We start from the raw sequence: 23,185 nt of genomic DNA on the forward strand, positions 1-23,185 counted from the left end.
CATTAACTTCAGTAGACGCTGTTGGCGAGGTAATGATTTCCTTACTACTTGAAGTAGGACTTAAAATAACATGTTCTGTTGGAATCTCATTCAGTGTGTCTGTGTAGCTTTACCTCAGATATATAGTTTGGATTGGATCTCATCCACTGGCATGTTTGAAAAAAAAAATATGATATTTTTGGCAGTATATGGATATTCCCTTTTTCCACTCGCACCCTGCTGGGGATGTGATTTATTCCCCAGACTGTTTGATTCCCATCATTGATAACACATGACTGACAGTGGCTCTTTATTTATAGTGCATGCATATTTACACACACACACACACACTTTGGGGGTGTATATGTCAGTATTGGGGAGGTGTGTAGACCATGATGGCACAGATGGTGATGTCCAACACTGAGATTTTGGGGTTGTTTCACACACACACACACACACACACACACACACATAACATGCATAACATAGAGGACGTACTGTAACAGATTTTATAATCTTATTCTTTGTGTTTTGTTTTGTATTTATTTAACATAAAGATAATTCTAATTACATAAAGATAATTACTAACACAAAACCTAAATTCTGAAAGAAAAAAAAAAATACACATTTTGTATTTTATAAGGATTTATTTATATATTTATTACACAAATTGTTATTATACAAATTATTTATATATTAAACTATTAGTAGTTATTTTTTAAAATACAGATAATTGTAATTATAATTACTATTGAAATGCATATCTGTAAAGTCACTTTGAGCTGTGAAAAGGTGCTATATAAAAACATCTTACAGACAAACAAATTGTATTTTTATATTTTAAATAATTTTTTTTATTTTACATAGAGTTTATTATAATTACTATAGACTAACCCAAAACCTTACCACTGATTAAAAAAGCACTTATTTTTTAATCTTATAATTTTAACGTTTCTGATTTTTATAAACACACACACGTCTTAAGTCGCTGGAGTATATTTGTAGCAATAGCCAAAAATACGTTGTATGGGTCAAAATTATTGATTTTTCTTTTATGCCAAAAATCATTAGGACATTAAATGGGAACTATTATGCTCCTTTTTACAAGATGTAAAATAAGTCTCTGATGTCCCCAGAGTGTGTATGTGTAGTTTTAGCTCAAAATACCAGACAGATAAGTTTTTTACAGCTTGTTAAAATTGCTTTTAGGGTGTGAGCCAAAACGCTCTGTATTTGAGTATGTTGCTTTAATGCAAATGAGCTGGTGCTCCTGGAGAAAAGGGCGGAGCTTCAAGAGCTCCAGTTCCGCATTAGCAGTGCAAGCCTTTGCAAATAAACATTCCCCTATTAGTACAAGCCTGTTATCTTTACAGAAAACATACTCTGCTTAAAATTCAGTCTTCTGATTGTACTGTGCATAATAAATTCGCGTTTATGAATTACACAGACAGGAGCACAGCGCGATAAAAATAACAACATAGCTGGTCTCATGGTGCATGGAATGCTATCACAAACTTTATAAGTCCCACTCGTGATTATGAGCTCAATAAACTCAAGCGATCGACTCACATTGCTTTCATATGCAACTTTTAACTACCACATTCCTATTCACGATCATTCATGGGCAGCACCAGTGAAAACAGGCAGACATGATGGTAGCTTTTGCATCATTAGCCTCACAGAGTGCCAAGAAGCTCTTTCAGAACGGTAATTTGGAAAACAAACTTACTTTGTCTGGAGCTGACGTTCGCGCACAAAATGTTGGTATTGAACCCTGCACGTATAGTTGTATCTCGGCCAAATATTGTCCTGTCATAACAACCTTTATGACTGGTTTTGTGGTCCAGGGTCACATATCAACGTCACAACAGATCTCATACACACAAAACCACTCCTGCACACAACACACTGCAGGCTTTTATGGCTGGAACATACCTATGTCATAGTTTCACAAATTGGTTCTCAGTCCTTCTTCCTTCACATAGCCACCCAACACAAGCATGATTAGGAGCCAGTGCTTCTCTTTTACCTCTGGAGGAGAAATACCTCAAAACCAATTTGACAGAAGTTCTTACAGTGGTAAAGATCAGCAGGCAGGGTGTAATGCGAGTCCACCTCTTCTATTTTTTTGGCCCTTTACAGAGGGATTTTGCTAGTTTTAATATTGTTGCTTCCAGAGGTTATTATCGACCATAACTAAAACTGAAATAACTATTTATAGAAACTATGTAGACATATTTAAAAACAATGAAAACTATTAAAAATAACCGTAAAACAATAAAAAAATTAAAAAAAACAATGCAAAGAATTTCAATTGAAATTAACATAAGCAGAAAACATAAAAAATAAACAAATTTAAAATAAGAACAAAGTGATGATAGTTTCTCAGTGTTATTAACTTGATCACACACTGATTGCAGAAGGAGTGTTTGTGGAGGAGATGCAGGTCCTGTCGCCATGGGCTACGGATGTCACACGGTCCCTCAGATGTCAGAGCAGACAGGTGGAGATGCCTTCATGTGAAAACAGCCTGCTGTTTCTCACTCTCTCACACACTGACACACACACTGATTCATCCTGCAAAATGTCCTTCTTTAGGAAATAAACTCTAATTATGTGTAAACGGATCAAGATATGTTTTTCCTTGAGTGAAAAATATACAAATAGCATATAGATCTAAATAATAACATCCAATAAAAAGTTAATAAGCTATATTAACAAAACAAAGCTAAACTGTTGTATAATCTGCTGTTTAAATGTTGCTTAATTTTTACCATAAAATTATTAAAATTTTGATAACACTTTAGAATAGGGAACAACATTCACTAAGAGTTTTCTCGCTTATCTCTTAATAAGAGCTTTCTGCTGCATATTAATAGTTAGTAAGGTAATTGTTAGGTTTGGGTATTGGGTCGGATTAAGGAATTTAGAATATGGTCATGCAGAATAAGGCATTAATATGTAACTATAAATAATAATAAACAGCCAATATGCTAGTTGTCACGGTGCACACAACAGGGAAGAAACGAGAAACACGAGACGAAGAGTAAACTCAAAATCTGTCTTTAAAGGCAGGGTAAGCGATTTCTGGAAGCCAATGTTGATATTTGAAATCACCAAAACAAAAACGCCCCTACCCCAAAAGGGTCTTGCACCTATTTTGATAGATCCGCCCCACGTGCATGTAGCCTACGCAACCCAGGCAACAATTAGTTCTGTGAAACATAAGCCGATTTTCCACCAAAATTACCTGGAACAATATGTTCCAGGAACTTTTTTTCCCCAGACCTGTTGCTGTCTGCATTTCCATCACAGTCTAAAGTACCAAGAAGATTAGAGGTTATGCTCCTCTCGTCGGGATACATGAGCACTGAGCGCACGGTGATCGCGTGGAGCTCACGTCTCCGAGATCGGCGAAGCACATTTTCAAATATGAGCTGTTTTTATAAATAAACTGCAGATTTGAGTTTTAAAAACCACATTCTCGGCTGAAATACACGCATCCAGTGTAGGCAGACTTTAGCTGCTGCGGCACGCCGCATTCAGTGTAGACACGGTGTTACTCACCTATCGAGAAAAAACAAAGCAACTCTGGCGTCCGATCGCAGGCCTTCCGCTTCTTGAGTTCTCTCCAGCGCTGGAAAGCTGATCCGATATTTACACGGGTCCTACTTCTTGCCTTATCGTCCCGTAGATATTTTCCTCTTTTGTTTTCTATCCGCCATCTCTATCTTTCTGTCGCTCGGCTTGGCTGTTCACTGAACGCTCTCTCCTCTATATCACGAGTAGACACACCCCTTACTGCTGATTGGCTACAAGTTTGTTTTGGTACTCGGCCCCGACTCTTTAAAGTAAGAAAAATTACATACACTGCCTTTAATATAGACAAGGCAGGACAGGACAGGGCAGGGCAGGGCAGGGCAGGGCACACAGGAACACCGGGAGTAACGAGTAGACCAGACAAAAGGGAAACTGAACGGGCAGGAACTTAAATACAAGGATAATTAATCACACACAGCTGAATGGAATCATAATCAAACTAAACAAGGACAGGAAAATGACCAAATAAGGAAACAGGAACTAAGACAGGGGTAAAACAAAACAACACAGACCATAAACGTGACACTAGTAATATGCATGCTAATAAGAAAGTTAATATTGAGAATTGGACCTTAAAATAAAGTGTTAGCAAACTTTTACGTAAACTTTTAGTTCTTAATTGTTATGATTTAATATCAAAGATTAATATTAACGATTATTCCGATTTTGTTTATATATATTTTTGAGATTAGACCTCTTATGCTTACAAAGGTTGCATTTATTTGATCAAAAATACAATAAAACAGGAATATTGTAAAATATTATTGCAATTTAAAACAACTGTGTTCTGTAATATATTTTAAAATGTTATTCCTTTGATCGAAAATGTGATTTTTCAGCATCATTACTCCAGCCTTCAGTGTCACATGATCCTTCAGAAATCAGTCTATGCTGATTTGCTGCTCAGTTAGTGCTCAATTGTTGCACAATTAACAATCATTCTTATTATCAGTGTTGAAAATAGTTTTTATTTTGTTGAAGAAACAGTTATTCTAAATTGTAATGACATTTCCCATATTACTGTTTTTACGGTATTTTTTTATTTTTTTTAATCTATAATTTTTTATATATAATAAATCATATAATTTTTTAATTCATTAATTATATATTTTTAAAATATTAATATCTCATTGTTTATTTAGGCATTGATAAGGAGATTAATAATAATATATAAAATAAAGAAAACTAAAGGCGTAACATATAAATAAAGTAAAAATTGAAAATAAACCAATGTTATATGCATAATTGTTTTATATATGTGATGAATGCCTCTTGGCATTTAGATATTAAACATTATTCTAAAAAATACGTATTAACCCGTCTACATAATTGTTCTATTAAAATCATTACTGTATGTGTATATATATATATATGTACCCTGTATATATAATATTGGCTCACTCCCTTCATTCCAGGCTGTGCTATATGAGGTCAGATCTTGCTGTAGTGTTTTTGTATAGGCGACCCTCTACTCATCTACTTATTTTAGAAATCTCAAATCCTCCCTCATGTAGAACAACCTTAAATGGTGTCTACAATCCACCCAACCAACCTTATTTATACCAGCGGGCACTGTGCCTGCTCCAAACCTACATTAACATTGTTGGCAGCTCGCCCTGTCCTCCCAAAAGAGAAAGCAGAAAATCACGGCTCCCCGTAGTATTAGCGCTCTGTAAATGCTCACTAATGGCCTGTTTTTTTCCAAATCGGCCTTCAGTAATGAACACATCTCTCTCAGACTGCTTGCTCTTATTAAAGATGGTCTCCTGGAGGTACTTGAGGACCCCAGTCTGAACTGCAGATGTTGATGCCGTGCTTGAGTGCTTCTTCAAGCTGGAGGATCGCATCAGGGAGGACCAAGATTTAGAGGAGCTTGATGCATCTAAACTAGCCAGCACTCCTCTTGTTGGTTTAATTGGTTGTTTTTCCACCTTTTTTCCCCCAGCATTATTCCCTAGCCATTTAATAACAGTTGTGCTGCCTAATGGCCTGAGACTGAAAAGCCCTCGTACAAACGTAACCAGGTAAGTACGTTGTGCTGCATTTAGATGAGGAGGCCAAGGAGGCATGCTGGGATACAAAGACAAAGACCTCCACAGGAAGTACTGCCGTTTTGTGCAGGTAATCAGTTGGAAGTGCACATGACTATTTGAATTAGCTTGTTAGCAAGGATGTTGTAGTGTATTCAGGACTGGAGATAGACAAAATGTAGCAATTTGAGGGAAAAAATGGATCAACCAGTAAATATTAAATATTGGAGGAAGAACGTGTCTACAATAGTGCAATCTTGAGTGCTTTATGTGCATTCAAGGAGTGGCAGAATTATCATGAAATATCTCTGATTTCAAATATTGGAAATTATTAATTTTTATGTTAACCGTACAAACTGATGTGCTTGTTTTTGTTGTTGTTGTTAATGACAGTGAAATATAAATTCATCTCTATATTCTGTAAAACAAAGAAACAAAGCAAATAAAGTGCATTAGGTAGCACTAAAAAGGCAAATCAAATAGAAACGCTTGTAGAGTTTGAGATTTTTTACATTAAAAATGTTCAATATTCACACAAAAGATATAGAAATGTTCATTTGACTTTGCTCAATAGTTTTAAACAAGGTAATTTCTTTTATTATTTTTTGTGGTCACACTTTTTTAGGGTCCAATTCTCTCCATTAACAAACCATATGCCTTTTGCCTCAATAAACCCCAGTCCTCATTTGCTGCTTATAAATATTTACTAGTTGTTAAGTTCAGTGATTAGGGATGTAGAATATGGTCATGCAGAATATGTGCTTTATTAGCACTATTAAACAGCCAATATTATAATAATAGTCATGCTAATAAGCAACTAGTGAGAATTTGTCCCTATACTAAAGTCTTACCTATTTTTAAAATAAATTGTATAATATTCTTGCTAAATTCTTTCATGAATAAGCTGAAGGTATGAAGTGCCATCCTTTGGTTGTAATTATACAGTATAGGTTTTTGCCTGGAATGTGTGCTGTGAAGTGAAATACACATTATCTGATGTTTTATTGTCATAGCTGTAAATATATTATGTATTTTTGTACGGCTGGAATGCTCTGTAGACCAATCTGCATCCAGACTGCATCCTATCCATTTTATTATTCACTTTATATAGACCTTTAAGTTCTGTATAAAGTGAAAAAAGAACTGATGTATCCCCTCGTGACACAATTTAATTTTCTCCCAAGATTGTCTAAAGAAAAATTAGCCCAAGTCAGAAACCTAATGTCTCCCCAAAGGCTACAAATGTATAGATTTTTTCCCAGCATTCATACCTCCGGTGGAAAGAGGATGACCCGGCGTGTCAGATTCATCTGAAAAACACTCCTCACGACCGTGAGCTGCGGTGAGACCCCTGGGCTGCATTGTAGATCTGAGGGGAGGGCCAGTCGAGAGCAGAAACCTATTTATTATATTGAGTGGTGGAGGCTCCAAAGCCGCCTCGAAACCAGCTATCCTCTCCATCTCGCCTGGATCCTGCCATCGTGCTGCAGCCACCTGCTTTGATCCCGGCAGAAAGCAGGTGTGTTGATGAGACGGAGGTGTTGTTCTAATGTAATTCTGTTGCTGGCTGTCTTTCTTCCTTTGTTTTTTTCCTTTCTTTTCTGTTTTTGATGGGCAGCCCTTCAGTACATGTAAAACAGCCATCAGACAAAGATGTGCACTGTATATTTCCCAGGGAGCCTCTTTATTTTTGATGAGCTCTGACAGAGTTCTGGTTGCTGTCCAGGGAACGAATGCGGTTTGGTTTTGAGTTGCGTGTCTTCTGGTGTGGATGGCGTTTTTTGGGCTGACAGTAACAGCCTTGTGCTTTCTTGTCAGCAAGCTTGGGTTTTGCAACTGATCATAATACTCGTTTAGTGCTCTCTCCATGCTGGGAGACAAAGCCAATGTGACCGATGTGTTTGTGTGTCCGTGATCCGGGCTTTGAAAAGAAGACTCTTATGCTCAACGAGGCTACATTTATCTGAACAAAAAAACGCAGTACACTCTTAAAAATAAAGGTGCTTAACAGGTTCTTCACACTGATGCCATAGAAGAACCATTTTTGGTTCCACAAAGAACCATTCAGTCAAAGGTTCTTTAAAGAACCATATTTTTATAATCTGAAGAACCTTCTTTTGCCACAAAGAAACTTTTGTGAAACAGAAAGGTTCTTCGGATGTTAAGGTTTCTTTATGGATCCATTTAGACAAACAGGTTCTTCTATGGCATCGTGAAGCACCTTTATTTTTTTGTGTAAAAACAGTAATGTAAAATATTATTACAATTTAAAAGAACTATTTTCTATTTTAATATATTTTAAATCATAATTTATTTCTATAATGCAAAGCTGAATTTTCAGCATCATTACTCCAGTCTTCAGTGTCACATGATCCTTCAGAAATCATTCTAATATACTGATTTGCTGCTCAAGAAACATTTCTTATAACCATAATAATGCTTTTTCAATAGACATTTCAAAACTGCATTTATTTTAAATTGAAAAGTGTAACATTATAAATTACATAACTCTCACTTTTGATCAATTCAGTGCAGTTGCTGCTGTAAACACCAAACCCCCCCCCCCCCCCCCCCCAAAAAAAAAAAAACCTTATTATATCATACAGTATAATAAGTTATACTGTATGATAAAAATCTTCTCATCACTTGTATCTCAAAAAGAATTCTATAGAACATTTTATGGTGTATTTTTGGAGCTTGAAGGGCTGTGATCATTTCATTTCATGGAAAATTGCAGCATAAACGTTCAGAATTCCTCCAAATTCCTTGTTTTCCACAGAAGAAAGTAAGCAGGTTTGGAACAACATGAGAATTTAAATTTGTGGGTGAACTTTCTCTGTAAGATGGATTGAGACTGACTTGAACAACTTTTGAGGGTTTTCAGAGTATGTATGTGGCAGAGTTTCTTCTTCATTGTGTAGTTTGCAGGAATGTGAATGAACTGGGCTGTTTTGGGGTTTGATGGGTTTCCAGTGCAGAAGTGAGTGGGTGCCTTTGACCAATGACTTTCTAAATGCAAGATGTTTGCATTTTGCAGTTTATAGCTGTCATGTTCTGTACATGACTTCCATTTTTCCATACCATTTGCATTGTTTTAGTTCAAGTTTGCCATTGAAAAAGCAAATGCACACAAGCTCAACTGAATGAACCTGAACTAAAGATGTTATAGAAATATGGAACACAAAATTAACATATTTAATCTTTTAGGTTAATTAATTGAATTATACATCCTGTACATCGGAGAGAAGATGTCTAAACAGGCAACAGCAGTTTTGAGGGAATTTGCTCCATCTCCATCAGTGCTGTTATATAGTGCCCTCAAAACCCTGTCAGCGGTCTTCTCCATTATAAGTTCAAAAACAACTTCATTTACTCTGAGTGTGATGTGTTGCATTTGCAGATGGCTCATACTGGCAGGAAATGCGGAGGAGTGATTCACACCATTGGTAACAGGTCTGTAGTACAGTTGGTGTAATATCAGTGCAGCACGGTGCTTCACAGAAACTGAGCTCCTTCAGGTATCAGATATTAGCTTTCAACACGGATCGCTGCTCTGACTTTACACGTTCAGTATAGTGTATCACATCGGGATGTGTTCATCTAAATATCTATCTATATCTATATATCTATCAATCAATCTATCATCTCATCTCATGAAGATGCTGTGTATTAAGATGGGTTGTTATTGTAGGAACCACTTGCAGTAACGATTTGCCCTTATCTGAAATGAGAACATTAGTGGAGCAGTGAGGTCTGAATATGCATGGTAAATTTAAATAATTGGCCCACTTGAGTTTCGTCTGGTGGGTGGCGCTATCAGAAAAGATGAATATGGAATTAAATAAATTGATGAAAATGGACATATTTAGGTTCATTTTTCCATTTCGTGGTCTATTACTGGAAGTTCAAACATGGACTGGTTTCAGAAAATGCTTGATACATTTTCCAACCTGGATGTCTGTCATACACAAAATTATTGTCCCCTGTGGCATATTTATTTATTTATTTGAATTTTGCATCAAGAAAACAATGCAAATTTTCACATTACTACATTTAAAAAAATTAATGTAAATATTAAAAATATATTTAATTAAATATACAAGTATGTGAAATTATTATAAAAGTTTTATAAAATGTAAATACTATAATTTCTAATAAAAATGTATAATATGAATTTTATTTTATTTTTTAAAGCATTGTATTGTAACATTTGTATTATTATTATTATTATTTATATTTGTAATTTAATGTTAATCAACTTGAAGAATAATTGGAATTACAAATAAAATTAATTAATAAACACCCAAAACTATTAATAAAACATCCAAGTATGTCATGGGGGAAATGTCACAGTCTTAATGGTCCTTAAAATAGGCATTGTTTTATGCAAAATATAATGTCTTTTTTTTTTTCTCTTTTGACTGTGATCTGGGCATGTTTTCTAAGATTCACCTCTGAATACTTACTATCTCTATCTCTCTCTCATATTCATATTTTCATTAATATAGAGTATAGTTATTACAAGTTGGTAAATAATTTGCAGATGTTCAATCAAAAATGGGGAGTAAACCAGTGTATCTGTGAAGTTGACTCATGATTGTTTGAACATTTATGTTTGAAGGGTCAGTTTGTGGTTTTATCTTTGTATCTGTATGAGTATTTACGCATATATCTATTTTATTTATGTGTGTGGGTAATTTTTCTCCCTTTTTTCTTATGATGTAATTTAGAAATCTTAACTTTTTTGTAATAAAAGAGACCTTAAAAGTAAAAAAAAAAAAAAAAAAGTCTCTCTCTCTCTCTCTCTCTCTCTCTCTCTCTCTCAATTTTCAATGCAATTCATATTGCTTTATTGGCATGACATACTTAGATACATATTGCCAAATCATTGTACATAGCAGAATAAAAACAAATAATATATAAATAAAAATACATATAATATACATCCATAAATAAACAAAACAAAATACATGTAAATTACATCCATATATATATATATATTTATAAAACATTAATGGTACTACTAATGCAGATGTGTTCAGTCTTTACTTCTTAGTTCGTGGCATTTATAAATATGTTGTGCTACCAAAGAGGAAGCAGGTCCTTCAGCGAGTAATATTCTTAATTTGTCATTTTCATGAAGTGACTGGAACTCAGGAATAATCTGCTGTATTTGACTGTACAGTGCGTCTCTTAAGGACGTGTATTTGTCACAGTGGAGGAGAAAGTGTTCCTCCGTCTCAACTGATCCAGATCTACATTCGTTACAGATTCGCTCTTCTTTAACCACGTCTTTTTATGTTGTCCTCTTTCTATGACCAGCTGGTGGTCACTCAGTCTGTACTTCGTTAGTAAATGTCTGAGGGTTATATTCCTGACTGAGACCTGATAGTCAGCCAGATTGTACTCTCTGTTGAGTTTCAGATAACATTGGAGACGACTTTGGTCTTTGGTTTGTTCTTTCCAATGCTGTATGTATGTCTCCTTCTCTTCATTCATAATTTCTTTGATTCTTCCAGGTTTTTCAGGGTTGGTGATATCGAATGCTTTGTTAGTCAGATCTGACACCAGTACACAAAGATGACACTCATTTTATGCTTTAAAATGAAGAGAATCTTCTGAACTAGAGTTTAAGTGGATCCAGAAGTTTAAAAGTCTTTTTTTCACTACTTGCCAAAGCAAATGAATACAATGTTTTTTTTATGTTGGACAGAGGTCTTGCATTTACTTACAGATGTTAACACTTTTTTCGCATTCAGTTCTGGATGGTTTCACAATGACTTATTTATCTCACATCATTCAAATCCATGTTTGTTTTTTGGCTCCTCTTTAAATTACAAGAGGTCATTTGTCCTGCATTGCATGATTTTGTTTCCAGAATGTGGAAAACAATGTATGATAAATGAAGTGACATGTAACCAAAAGAGGGTGAGTGGATATTTCTTAACCATGACTCTGTTTTGCCTTTAGTTTTCAAACGAAGGCTGACTTTCATGCTTTTTTCTGTATTGCATATCTGAATAGTATTATGATATTGATCAAACTGGCATTGTCAAGCTACAATGACAGTATCAGATAATACCATTGATTCTCTAATATATACAAAGGTGCTGAATGATTACATATATGCTTTAACCGTGGATCCATTTCTCGAGTGTGTAGTGCAGATACGCAGAGCGAGACGCCTCGAGACCTCAGACATACTGTATGCACACAAACAGCGAAGCAGTCGTTCAGTCACACCTTTTGAAACCCATCTCACGCTCCCCACATGAAAGACGCTGCGATGGCGCCACATGAAGAGCCGCCAGTCTTCCCAGCAGCTCTGCACATATATTTGCCATTAATTAGTTGGGCATGTGCCAGAAATATGTTTTCGATGATAAATATAAGGGCAACATCAATGCAGACTCCTCTGTGGGTGTTTTTGCCTGTCAACCGTTTCACCTCTTTCTTCTTGTCTGCGTGGTTCTGTTTTCAGTGTATTTAAATCGATTTGTATTAGTCAGAGTTTGACGCTCTTCCTTGGCAATGAGGTGATGTTTGCACTCGATTGGGTCAAATTCTGGGTCAATATTCCTGTGGTTATGAATATTATAATTCAGTCTCAATGAGTTCAATAGATTGTACTTCTTAAAAGAATATTTTACCAAAAAAATCAATAAATAAAATTGCTGAAAATATACTCACCCTCAGGCCAGATGTAGATGAGTTTGGTTCATTGAAACAGATTTGTAGAAATTTAGCATTACATCATTTGCTCACTAATGGATCCTCTGCAGTGAATGGGTGCCGTCAGAATCCAAACATCTGATAAAAGCATCACAATAATCCACACCACTCCGGTCCATCATGTAAACTCAAAAGCCTAACTAATTCTAAAGGGCTTCCTTAAGACCACTTCAGCTCAGGTAACCCACCAACTAGTTGATTTCGAAAATATGTAGCTTCCTAGTTCATATTCATTGTTATTTTATGGAAACAAACAGCATAGACAATGTGTTTGTTTGTGTTCCACAGAAGAAAGAAAGTTAAGCAAGAACGACTTGAGGGTGAGCAAATGATGACAGATTTATTTATTTTTAATCTGTGAATTATTTAAGTGTATATTAAACTATGATTATTTAAACATCCAGTGGCATCTTGAACCCCACAGCACAATCAATTGGGTTAATTTTTTGATGCATTTTCTCAGTGTTAATAATTGATCGTGTTGTAATATTTGAAATCACAAACTGCTGTGTTCCCCGTGTCAACAACGCTCACACTATCTATTTATGAGTCTGTTCTGTTTGCTTTTCTCCTTCCACACATCACTCATCTATCCCGCAGAGCCCAATCTAAAAATCCGTCAGAATTGCCCGGTGCCGTCCTCTGCTTTCTCATTTCAGTTTGTTGTGACTCATTTTGGATGTGTTTGCCCCATCTCTCCGGGAGATGGACTCTGTCCAGCTGGAGTTCTGCAGCGCACCTTCCCTGTGGCAATCAGACCAAACACACACATACATCTCACTCAACGAGCCCCTTGCGCTCTTCCGTGTGGGGAATGATAGTGAACATCTGGGATCTGGTTGACATCAGAACAAATTATTCAAGTCTGGTATCACCAAATCATGAGTTCGTTTAGATTTGCATAAGTATTTTTGGCAGGCTGCATAATTTCTTTATCACTGGGAGGAAAAAGACACAAATAGTCAAATTAACAGCAGAGAACTAATGATGAGAGGAGAATGTTATGTCCTCAGTGAGACACAGAGATGTGTGATGTTTTTTTCATATTTTCACACAGGTGACCTGCAACTGTTTCAGCATCAGTGATGGAGAGCTGCAGGACGTGGGGGTGGGGCTTTACCCCAGGTGAGTGACATGATCCAGCCACATTCCAGCATGCTTTACACTGAACATAGATTTGTTGTGAACATTATTTGAGCTAGTTGCTAAGAAAAGTGTTAATATAAAAATTGAAAAAAAATAAATAATATTGTTCATACTTGCAAATAAAATGACAAAATCATTATTATTATTACATTAAAATAAAAAAAATATTGTTTTTCAAATTAATTAAAGTTATATTACATTTATTACATTTTTATCAATAAAAAATATTTAGATTACAGTATTACTTAAAATTTAAAAAGTTGTAATTAAAATAAATGGAAATGATTGCATAAATTAGTCATTATTAAAATATATCAAATATTAATATATATGGAGTACAATTAAATTATACCAGATGAGTGAAACGAGGGAGATCCCAGCATGCCTTTCTCTAAACCTAGACAAAATGTGGACATTATTAGTGATATTTGATAAGAAAAGCATCACTGATGATATTGTTCATATTTAATCATTAATAAAAAATAAGTAAATAATTTAAAGAAATTCATCATACAATTATTAAGTGAAATAATTAGTACATAAAATTACAAATAATGTAAAAAACATATATTGAAAAATGTGTGTGTGTGTGTATATATATATATATATATATATATGTGTGTATATATATATATATATATATATATATATATATATATATGGGTGTGTGTGTGTGTGTGTGTGTGTGTATGTATGTATGTATGTATATATATATATATATAATAAGTATGTTTATGTGTGTATATATATATATATATATATATATATATAGATGTATATATCTGTGTGTGTGTGTATGTATGTATTGTATATACAGTATGTATATATATATATATATATATATATATACAGTGCCCTCCATAAGTATTGGAACAGTAAAGACTAAATTGCTCTGTTGGCTGTGGAGTCAAGACATTTGCAAATATGATTAAAAGATGAATATGAGACAAAACTACAGAATGTCATTTTATTATTAGCCGTTTCAACACATACATGTTTTACCAAATAGAAAGAACAGCACTTTTAGTGTTCATCCCACTCATTGATGTGAGCATAAGTATTAGAACAGTTGAACATAAGGCAGATATAAAAGATTAAAAGCTATTATTTAGTTGCAGATCCCTTGAGCACAATCACAGCAGTGAGTCTGTGACCCATAGACATCACCAGACTCTTGGTCTCATCCTTTGAAATACTTTCCCCAGCCTTTAATGCAGCCAATCCCAATTGTTGCTTGTTTTGGGGAGTTTCTGCCTTTACTCTCCTCGTCAGCTGGTGAAATTCATGTTCAATCAGATTTAAATCTGGAGATTGACTTGGGCAATCTAAGACTTTCCATTTCTTTGCTCTTATAAATTCCTTGACTGAACTGGCAGGGTGTTTTGGGTCATTGTCCTGATGCAATATGAAGCACTTCCCAATGAATCTGGTGGCATTTTCTTGAATATTGGTAGACAAGATGGTTTTGTACCCTTCCAAATTCATTCTGCTACTGTCATCATACATTAAGTCATCAGTAAAGTTGAGCGGGCCTGTTCCAGAGACAGCCATGCATGCCCATGCCATGACACCACCCCCACCATGCTTTACAGATGAGGTTGTATGCTTGGGATCATTGCAGTTCCCTTGTTTTCTCCACATTTTTGCTTTCCCATCACTTAGATAAAGGTTCATCTTTGTCTCATCGGTCCATAAACACAGTTCCAAAACTCTTCTGGCTCACCTTTGTGCTTTTTTGGCAAACTCTAATCTTGTCTTTCTATGTTTGGTGCTGGTCAGAGGTTTGCATCTTGCTGTGTAGCATCTGTAATTCTGTGTCAAAGTCTCCAGAGGACAGTAGATTGTCAGAGCATCACCCCAGCTTTCTGGAAGTTGTTGGTGATTTTACAGACACGTCTTTTAGGATTCATTTTCACAGCTTTTATGATTTGTCTGTCATCAACTACTGTTGTTTTCTCAGCCAATCAGGTCGTTGTTGGTTGCTGGTGTCGCTGGTGGTTTCCAAACTCTTGATTTCTCCATGCCCTTTGTTTTTGCTAGAGCTCTAACTGACTTCCTCTTTTCTTTTAGCATCCAAATTGCTTGCTTTTCTCTCAAAGTCAGCTCCCTCGTCTTCATCCTGGTTTGTGTGCGTCATCAGCGAATGCTAGATTCAGAATACAGAAGCAATGGATATAACTGATACGACACATTCCCTGCTTTTAATATCTGAAGAATTAATGCAACAGGACACAGCTGATCACTTAGAAAGACCTGTGAGGCAACTGTTCCTATACTTATGCTCACATCAATGAGTGGGATGAACTCTAAAAGTGCTGTTCTTTTTATTTGGTAAAACTATGTATGTGTTGAAACGGCTAATAATAAAATGTGACATTCTGTAATTTTGTCTCATATTCATCTTTTAATCATATTTGCAAATGTCTTGACTCCACAGCCAACAGAGCAATTTTGTCTTTACTGTTCCAATACTTTTGGAGGGCACTGTATATATATATATGTATATATATATATATATATATATATATATATATATATATATATATATATATATATATATATATATAAATGTATGTACAGTATATGTATGCATTTATGTATAGTATTTAATATATAATATAGTACATATATGTATAATATATTAGAGAGAGAGAGACAGACAGACATTTTTCCCCAAAATATTAGTGTGTTTGTTTATTAAGGAGACAACTGTGTCAGTAAAAGCATACTTGAGATGAAAAATTAAACGGGCTCTTCAGAAAACGTCATTTAATTTTACATTTGCAGTTTGTAGCACAGTGAATTCATTGTCTTTGTTTTTCCTCATTTTAAAAATGACTTTACCCACAATACTCTTGTGTTTGAGTCAGTTGAGACACTGTTCTTGTTTTCGCGCTCGCCATGCCCAGCAGATTTGTGTGACAGAAAACATGTTTGTATTATTAGCTCTGCAGTCATAAAGAGGCATTCTGACATGAGTTAGGATTACATGCTACGATTTTCTCTCTGCCACTGAACACGCCTGAGGGAAGCTCCCATTCACACACCGAGGAGCCGAAGGAAACGCAGCACAAGAAAAGAGAATAATTACACATAAACAGACATTCGGCTTTCAGTTTGACTAAATTACAACTTGCCGAGACACATTGTGAGTGCTGAAATAGAGGGGATTTCCTCTGCAAATTGCTTTGTAAGAATCTTCTGGGCTGAAATGTATCTTAGAAGAACCATGCCGATGCTGAAAAAACACTTTTTAAAGCTTTCAGATGTAGAATGACTTATTTAGTATTGCTATATTAGAAATGTGCAATGTTAATGGTATATACAATGCATGCAAAATTATCCCAAATAATCGATGCAGCATATATTTTAGCCTTCTGTAGGGTTATTTGACGGGTCTGTCTTGCATAAAAAATGACAGGAACTGTATGTGCTTTTTTTTTGGTCCTCTCTGTTTTCTTGTAGAGGGGGATTTCAATTAAAATGTGACAGGCCAGTGTCAGTGCAGCATCCCGTCACGCTCTGCCTTCTCTCTTTGAGCCGGTGACAGGGCCGAGACCCAGAGATGAACTGCTCTTAAATTACTTTTTTATCAGTGCTGATGCCTTTCATAATTAATCTTCATGCCTACAATTGTCACCAGTTGCTACTTTTTTTCACCTACAGATAAACTCTAGATGGGGTCGTGATGGTAAGGGGGAATTTCCCATTACTAAAGGCCTATTAAAATACAACCCACATTCAAAAAACATCTGTAAAAATAGGGCACAATACACTGTATAATTTGAAAGAATTTTTCTGTATTTATTTTTTTACAGGTGCTTTTCCAGTATTTGGAATTTTACACTTCATTGCATTGTGTTGTGAGTGAACAGAAATGTCCGTAAAATTAATGGATAATGTTGTGTGTAATGAGCTGCCAGTACTTTTTCTGTTAGTTTACAGGTTTATTTTTTTCCAGTGCAGTGGTGTTTCTTCAAGACGACAAGGAATGACATTAACAAAGCATTCTGCTTCTGTGATGTGGAATAATTCAGATGAAGTAGAATATGTAGAGCATGGCTTGATTTTATCCACTGGGATTTGATTTATTGTTAAATGTTAGGCTTTGATATTACTATTGAATTTTAATATTATTATTGAAAAGGCAGGCATTTTTTTTCTACCTCTCTAACAATATTAATGCCCTTTGGTGTGTTAAACATTGGCATAACTCTTGCACAGTTTATTCTACAGACCTGAATGATATGTCAAATAATGTGGTGATAAAATGAGTGAAAAATTCCCCAATCATCCTAGCGACCACATATGATACACATTATGATAAAAACCTAATCACCTTCAGTTCTTGAAGTTCTATATGCACTCTCAAATTTTTAAAGCTAAAATAATAGCTAAAATAAATAGTATTGTATAAAATATATTAGTATAGTAGTAGTAGACATGGAACATTATTATTATAGAACATTATGAACACTCGCACACAAACTTTTTTGTGTATATTTGCCATTTTATTTCAGAAATATTCTGTGTGTGTGTGTGTGTGTGAACTCAGATTTGTAGAAGATTGGTAATATGTAGGTAGCACTGAGCAGGGCTCCAAACTGCGACCAAAAATATTAATTTGCGAGTGAAGTTTTTGCTGAGGTCGCCACTGGTGACTATATATAATTTGCATGAAAGGACTTTTTTCCCAATTGTTTTGCGCTCACATCTTTTGTTATGTTCACGTATTAAACTTACATAAGACGATGCGCATCAAAGTTTTACTGGAAAAGAGTTTCAAACAGTCCTCGTCTCTGCCGCACACAGTCTGCTGAACGCAGTGAGAGAGACCTGAAAGGGCCTGTTTACACCTGGTCACTTCATGCATTTTCTCTGATCGGATATCTATATGATTTGTTAAAACGTTTCCCCATTTACACTTGGCCACATAAATGTGTCTTCGCAAAACGGATATAAATCCGTTCTTCAATTCCCGCTTCATATGCAAATATAACGGAGTTCACGTCAATGAAAGCAATGGATAATTTTATTAATTATCAGCTAATTTCAATATCAAGAGAGCGCGCGGCATCAGCACTGGAAAGATAGGCTAGTCTCGCTACTTTTAATGAAGAAGATTGTGTGTTGAGCGTCTGCGACTTACTTTCAGGTTCATTCAGTTTGCGCGTGGCTTGCTGAAGAAATACTCCGCTACTCATCCGCAGTGATGCTTGTTGCATTGCGCTGTCATATCTGACTATAACATGCCATATAGCCTATAAAACGCTCTCACACATTACTAATATGGCTTCTTCTTATCGAGATCTTAGTCTATATGCTGTGTTCTGTTAATGCATGGACTTCCTGTTATTTGAAGCGCACTTGCCATCCAGTAATCGCAAAAAGCTTTGTGCTGTCTTACTTTTTAATAAACAAAGTATCAGCTTTAAAATGCTATGAAATTCAAATGATGCGGTTTGGGTGCTCTTTAATGCGGACCACAAGCGCACACTTTGGGTAATATAAACACCAGTACCCCGCGTCCACACGGTCCGTGTATGCGTCCGGATCGCGCGAGCGGAGAGTATCGCACTTAATGCTCAGGCGCGATCTCTTTAGCACCTCAGTTAAAGCAGCAAGTGAACCCATTATATATTTCGATTTACTACTATAGTATGAAATGAACATGATCAAAAGGTAGGCAATAAGAAAGCCTATAGTACAACTTACTGAAATGTTTTATGTAAAAGCTCATTGTGTTTCAAACTGAGGAAATGTATAAAGCTTGTAAACATTGCATTGTAATACATTTACCTCAGAATAACCACTCAGTGTCCATAAACTCATCAGTCAGCTAGAAAAATAACTATAAAGAGGAGCGTTTTGCTATATTCATGCGCTGTTGCATATTAATATTTTTACTTATTCTGTTGTACATGATTCAACTCCTCCTATAAAATTGCATTTTACTAATGAAGAAAAACAGACAATGTGTGAAAGACGTGACAACATTTATAGGATGCACTGCACTCAGTTGCCAAGTGATGCTTATGGTCCATGATATTGGTACAGATTCTGTGTAACGAACAATTCTTTGTGACTGTATATTTCAAGTTGGAAAAGACATTTAATTCACACTTTAAGTGAACCTTAGTCCCCCGGTCGACCTGATCATCTACAAGATGGATTAAAATGCTGATAAAGCCTAGAAAAGATAAGACATAAACACATGACAAAATGATTGAAATGTTAAAATAGGGGGGAAAAATAAAATGATAATAATAAAATAAACCACTTTTATTCTGTGGCACCTAAAAAAATTATTTGGCGCCTAAGTTTTTCTTTTATAGGAGCCAATGGCTCCTTACTCGATTTTTTTGTCTGGAGCCCTGACTGAGGTAGCAATGTTTTTTTTTCTCTACTAGTTTGAACAATGAACAGTGCATCCATTTATAAAGGACAACAGGGTGTTTTATCCCTGTCTATTTTAATAGATGAAATGTGACACGCGCTGTCAGTTTCTCTGCTCTGCTGCTGAATGCGAGAGCATATTGTGGGGTGTTTAAGTCGTCAGCCGTGGTGACTCCAGTGTAACACTTGTTCTCTGGCTGGATGTGAAGCAGCGGTTTTCTGCTAATCCCTGTGGTTGTGTCTGGAGCTCGCAGGAGGATTTGTGCCGTCCTGGACTCCATGCTGACACTCACAGCCCCGTTCGGACATGGTTATCAGGGGAAGAGTGTGTATATGCAGCGCCCAAATGAAGCTCTAGCAATCTGTTGTGCTGTGGCCTGACAAAACCCAGCAGCAGAAATCCATAAAGATTTTACAGACACCCTACCGCATGCAGACGCTGTCATCCGTGAAACCCAGGAGCCTTTGTGACTATTTGCTTCCCACTTTAACACCCCATTCTGCTCTTGGAAATTGTGAGGGATAATTGGGTGTTTCTTTAGCATTTGCCACATTTTAAGGTCCCAGGGGTTTATTAAAAGTAACAGAAACTATTAAAACTAATTGGATAACTTTATTCTATTTGTTATACAACTGATTATTATGTGATTATAGATTTTATTGTGCTATCCTTTTTCTGACTTTAAATCTTAAACTTTAATCAGTCTTAAAAAATTAAATATAATTTTGTTTTTATATTTTTGAAACAATAATAAAAATAAGAATTGTATTAAAAAAATGTATAATCTAAAAAAACATTTTTTATTTATAAATATTTTTTTTATCTATTTTTGTATTTATTATTATATAGTGTATTTATATATATATTTTTTTTTATTATAACACTCCCTTTATTGTAGAAATTGTATCAAAATTTCCAACCAATTTCACAACCAATACTTTTGTAATTTGTAAAGTTTTAATAAAAGTTAGTGCACTAAGTGATACAGCAGCATCAGAGAAGAGCTTGAGATTAAATATGATACAAGTAATGTGTGAGGAAAACTTTAAGGTAGCATTTAATGAAATTTTAATTTGTATAATTTCCAACCTGTTTTTTTTTTGTCAAATTATGCAAAAAGAAATAACATTTGTATTTGTTTTATTATTTATCTGCGTATCTATATTTATTTATTTTTAAAAGGAACTTATAATTCATTTTATTTATTTAAAATAACTATATATAATAATGTTATTTTTGTCAAATTATGCAAAAAATAAAGAACATATCATTTATTTATTTGAGTATTTATCCACATATTTATTTATTTATTTATTTATTCATTCATTTATCTTTTAAGTTTTTATTTATGTTTACTTATTTTTTCTTTTATCTGTACTTATTTATTTATTTTATTATTTAGAATAAATGCTTAGTGAGATAAAGGACTGTTATTTTATTCCAAAAAGTCTAAAATGTCATTTCCACCACCATAATTTCAAATCATTTGAAATGTGATGGGAATATTCCTTGTTCATACAGACACTTCAGAACAGTGCAAATAAATAGCAAGCCTTGTATAAACACTGTTAGCAGACAAACTAAACTAGTCTGAGTGTGTTTTAAGAGAGTTTGTTTATAAAAGTCCACACGCAGGGCCAAAAGCAGTTAGCGCTAAGTGGGTGACGTTGATATCATATCCTCGTATCAGTTGCGTCAGTCTGCATGGGCTGTTGTGAAAATGCAGTGAACTGAGCTGTGTTCAGGTGTTGAGGATGTGCCAGGAACAGCTTTCCTTTCTGTTTTCCTGCACAGTTAATGGCCACCTTCGGCACTGTTATTTGGAAACATTAATAAATGAGCGCAGCGGATTGCTATCTCCCTTGTCTCTTGATGTTTCAGGCTGCTTAGCAATACCCAGGTATTATGTTTTGTAGAAGATAAGAGGAATTCATCCCATTGTCCTCCATATTCTCTCATTACCCAGCTCTGTTCAGCATCATTTCATTCTTTCGCTCGTCTTCTGTTGACAGAGCACGGTGCTTATGGCTACAAGTACAGACTCGCTTTAATGAGATATATATTACTTAGAAACCACATGTAAAGATTGGGTTTAGGCCGTGTGTGTGTAAGAGAGGAGCGTCGGGCTCTTAGGGATTGTTTATGGGTGAATAATCAAAAGCGCAGATTAAGGGAGGATCATAAAAGAGGGTTTCACTCAGGTTAAATAGTCTGCTTTGAGCTAAATGTCTTGTGTATGTGCAGACAAGGGCTTAGCTAACAGCTATTTTCTGACAGCACTGATAAACTCAAATTGGTCACATGATATGATTTGATATGGCTTAACGGAGGCATGTCTTGGAAAACAGGATTTTCTTTGCTCTTTTAAAACAAAAAAAGTCCAATCTGCTTTCTAAGTGAATGCAACACAAAGCTCCACCCAGACCATTTATGGGAGCTAAGCTGCAAAATTTGGTAAATTAGAATTCAGATATCATGAACATATGCATATTAACATATGACTGCATACATTTATACATTAACACCTGTTCAACTAAGCAGCAACCTGCCTTTCTGATGAACAACAGTGTGAACTGCTACTACATGGAGATTAGACAACCATAACAGATCTCATTTATATATAGAAGTCTTAAAGGTACAATAACTGTACAGTAGTTTAATATGACAGAGAGAGGGAGGAAAATGGGTTTGTAAAACTAAATTATGTCTGAAAATTATGTTTTTAGTGCACGTTTTGACTTGAATTGATTAAAAGTTATAATTGAATATTTATATAACTGAACTGAATAGTTGAATACCCCAAACATTGTGTTTTTACTGACTCTTATGTTGTTTCAGACTGTGTTGTCTTGTCTTGTGTTGTGTTATGTTATTTGTCAGTGTGACTTTTTCAGAGCTGTGGCTCTGTGAATTATAATTTTTAAGACTTTTATCCCAATTTTGGAGTTTTTAATCATTGTACTTTTGGTCAATTTCTGCAAAATATCTACTTTTGTATTCCGCATAGAAATAGAACCAGAACCATATCTAGAACCAGCCTCCCTGTGTGGGCTATTAAACTGGCGCGACTTCCATATTCACCATCCATGGGAAACATTTCTCATTTATGAATATGAGCCTCTGGGATTACAGAGAACAAACATAACCAGAAAGGCAGATGTTGAAATTGTTGTTTAGATATGAGCTATGAAGTCTTCAGATCGGATGTGAGGCAGAATCAAGGCTTCAGACAATATTGTCGACGTCTCAGAGAAATTATAATGACGCAGAAAGATCATCCCATGAGAGCGAGGCCCGTCTG

The 23,185-nt window shown here is 35.3% G+C and overlaps 1 protein-coding gene across 1 annotated transcript in view; it reads left to right on the plus strand.

Annotated features, from left to right (window-relative positions):
* Positions 1–23,185, plus strand: part of LOC306885965 (histone-lysine N-methyltransferase SMYD3-like) — a 164,958-nt gene that overhangs the window by 110,502 nt on the left and 31,271 nt on the right. The window contains exon 6 of the mRNA XM_079442802.1: positions 13,399–13,466. Within this exon, the coding sequence (XP_079298928.1) occupies positions 13,399–13,466 (68 nt within the window). The remainder of the gene's footprint in view (positions 1–13,398; positions 13,467–23,185) is intronic.

This window comes from Barbus barbus, assembly GCF_936440315.1.
Source record: "Barbus barbus genome assembly, chromosome: 20".
Classification (NCBI taxonomy): domain Eukaryota; kingdom Metazoa; phylum Chordata; class Actinopteri; order Cypriniformes; family Cyprinidae; genus Barbus; species Barbus barbus.